Below are 3,357 nucleotides of genomic sequence, written 5' to 3'. Positions count from 1 at the left end.
TTACCATTCTCAGAGAAAATAACATCTCTAACTTCACCACACCAACCAGGAGCATAGAAGCTAAGCATCCGATTTGCATGGTACCTAAAAAAAAAGATAAAGCCAGAACAAGAAATTAGCAACAAGACTCGAAAAGATCCCAAAAAAAAGAAAGAAGAGTAAGTAGTAGTAGTAGTAGTAGTAGTAGTACCAAGGGATAAAGCCAGAAGCAGCAGCAGTAGTAGAGGGAGGATCATGGCTCTTAACAATGTTATCAGGAATCTTCTTGTTAAGGTCACGAAGTATCTCAATCAAAGGCCGAGTAATTGAAGAAGAGGAAGAGAATTTGTCCATAGGAACTACGTAGTTCGAATTAGGAACTGCTTTTTTCTTCGCGGCGTCTCCGCCGCTGCATCTGACGACTCCACGGTTTGCCGTTAACCGGCGAATAGCCACGGTTCTGAACGGGGAGAGTCCGCTGCGTGCATCGGTGGTGGATGGTGCGTAGATTCTGAAGGAGGACTGCTGCATTTGCAAAGCCATTGATTTTCGTGTTGGAGTTGGTGGAGGGATCAAAATTGTGAGACAGTTGGGGGAAGAGGAAAACGAAGAGAGAGTGGAAAGACAAAACTGTGAGCTCTATATGACGTGTCGTGCATTTAGTAGTAGGTGGGGTAGGTAGGTGGAAGCTCAAAACCAAACCAACCTTTTTTTTTTTNTTTTTTTTTTTTTTTTTTTTTTTTTTTAAGTCTTTTTATCTTTGCAAAACCTAACATTTTTATCTTTTTCATTAGAAAATAATTCTGTTTCGAATAATTCTTTTAAAGTGTTTTTTTTCTTTGTTAATCGGAAGAATCCAATGCTGAATTTCAAAAGAATCATCAATTTCTTGAATCCCATAGAAAATCCGGTTAAAGATGATTGTCAGAAATAAGCATTGAGAGTTTTTTTTTTTCCATCGAGAGTTCAAAGATTCTAAATTTAAGGCCATAAATAGCTGCTGGTTTTTAACTGGTTTTTAGATTTTGGTTTTTAGTTTTTGGATTTTGGTTTTTGATTTTTGCCATAGATTTTAGTTTTTGCAAAATCTTGAATGGTGACTTGATTAGTTTTTGGTTTTTATGTATAATAATTATTTTAAAAATAATAAAATAATGATTATAAATCTATACTATTAAATGGGGAGTACACTTAGGGATAAAAAAAAAAACAAAATTGACATATATCCATGTTGCCAAACATACCAATTTGCCTACATAATTAAACTAAAAAATATTAAACTTCCCTAAACCAATGGTAACAATTATAAAAGAAATAAATGATTAACTCTTTCATAAATAAACTTCCCTAAAAAAATAGTAATAATTACTAAAGAAATAAATGATTAACTCTTCCAATATTTTAGGAAACTATATTAACTATAAAAGATACATTCCTATATTTTATGAAATTATATTAATTACAAATAAGAAATTTAAATATTTGACATACCGTCACAATAAAAAAATTACAGCCAATAAGATTACAAAATGAAAATTTTAAATATTATAATAAAAATAAAATTATTTCTATTAACAATTCTTTGAATTTTATATAGTTATTAGAATTTTATAAAATAATAAGAGAGTTTTGCAATTAATAAAACTTATCATTTAACAAGATTTCCATAACAACTGTATCTAATTAATTTCTAATAGTAATATGAAAATAACTTAACTTTAATTTAAGCAGATGATTTATTTTAAGAAATCTTGAAATAAATCAGATAATGTTTTTTAAAAAATATAAAGAAAGTTTGTGTAATTTCCATTAATTTTGTAGTAATTTTGTAAAAATTAAATAATCAAATGGAAAACATGGATATCCCATTAGAAGCTTTCTCTCTTTTTTTTTTTGATAATTAAATACGGATATTCTTTTCCCAATCTCTTATCCGCTGGACTAATATTAATATTTTTCAAACGAATAATAATTAAAAAAATATTATATAACAAAACTTTACATTTGGTGGACACGGGATGTCCAAAATATACATGCCTATGTTTCTCATTTATAACTTATCTTTAACAATGAACCATATAATATATAATAAGAATAAAGAAGTCAATTAATTTTGTAATATTTTTATTATAACATATGATATAAATATACTATGAATTATATTTATATTTATGTTTGTTCTATACGGGAGTTTGAGAATGTATGTTTTTGATCGAAAATACAAATTGGTCCCATATTGAGAATGTTTTCTTTTATGCAACGAAATTTGAGAACGGGTGTAGGACATGATGGAACATGATAAAACGGAAAGAGAATTACGTCCATCCCTAAATATTTGTATTTGTCTCAAACGGGTTTTCATCATTGTTAGCGGTTATATATTTGATTTGATAGTTCACTAATTTAATAGAATCTAACCAATCATTTATCTGATTTAGTTTGTTATTAGTCCAACCATTATGTTGTTCCGAATTTTAAAATATTGGTGAACCCATTATTATTTTAAATTTTCAAACATTAATAAACTAAACCAAAAAAATCAAACTAAAATCTCAATTAGTATGAGTTTGATTATGACTACTAAAATAAATTAATTTATAAATATAACCCCGCATGTATGTGCGGGTCTGAACCTAGATGTAATTACATGCATAATAAAAAACGAAAATTAAACAATATCTTGATCTATACTATCTCATGATTCTCATCGGTATCATATTTAGTGTTAAAAAAGTCAATCTTAAATGTAATCAGTTAATTTAAGAATATATTCAAATAAATTTAAAAATTCAATAATATATTCCTTATGTTGCAATCCCAAATCTTGGTGGATATTAACTAATATGGACAAATCATAATTACATCAATCATCCTAATAATTAGCACTTTACATAACTACTCGACAATTACAAGATTAATTTTAATTTGATTTTATTTAGGAAAAATCATCAATAAATATGATTTCAGATTCACAAACTAACCAAAAATTAAAATTACAATTACAAAATTTGTAAATTCAAGATCCCATATATTTATTACTTCTTAAACTACTAAATCAAAACCGTAGACAATTAATATCTTACATAAGTATATATCATAAAAGTTAAATGAAATAGTTTAATAGTTTGTAAAATAGCTATAAAATTCTAAGAAGACCAAACAAGAAGAAAAGAGAAGGATATTAATCCTATGATCCTATCACACATATGCTTGGTCGGTTCTGTCACTGGCGGCGGCCGACGAAGCTGCTCTCAATCAACGATCAGATTTGTGTTCGTCATCGCGTCGGGTCGCGTCCAACTTAACTTTTCGTTGCACTCTTTAATTCTTAACGCTTTTACACTTTAATCCCTGTATTTAACAATCCTTTATATATCA

General features: G+C 28.2%; 1 protein-coding gene across 5 annotated transcripts in view; it reads right to left on the bottom strand.

Annotated features, from left to right (window-relative positions):
• LOC104722491 overlaps nt 1-619 on the bottom strand; it is a 1,885-nt gene extending 1,266 nt beyond the window's left edge. For 2 of the 5 annotated variants that reach the window (XM_019234891.1, XM_019234899.1), the window contains exons 1-2: nt 191-618; nt 5-84 (exon numbers count right to left, since the gene is read on the bottom strand). In XM_019234891.1, coding sequence (XP_019090436.1) covers nt 5-84; nt 191-522 — 412 coding nt within the window. In that variant the 5' untranslated portion in view covers nt 523-618. Of the gene's footprint in view, nt 1-4; nt 85-190 lie in introns of all 5 variants that reach the window. The other 3 variants (XM_010440658.2, XM_019234895.1, XM_019234903.1) reach the window with 3 other exon arrangements.

The sequence above is a fragment of the Camelina sativa genome, chromosome 2 (assembly GCF_000633955.1).
Source record: "Camelina sativa cultivar DH55 chromosome 2, Cs, whole genome shotgun sequence".
NCBI classification, from domain to species: Eukaryota; Viridiplantae; Streptophyta; class Magnoliopsida; order Brassicales; family Brassicaceae; genus Camelina; species Camelina sativa.
This window is presented reverse-complemented; position numbering and strand designations above follow the sequence as displayed.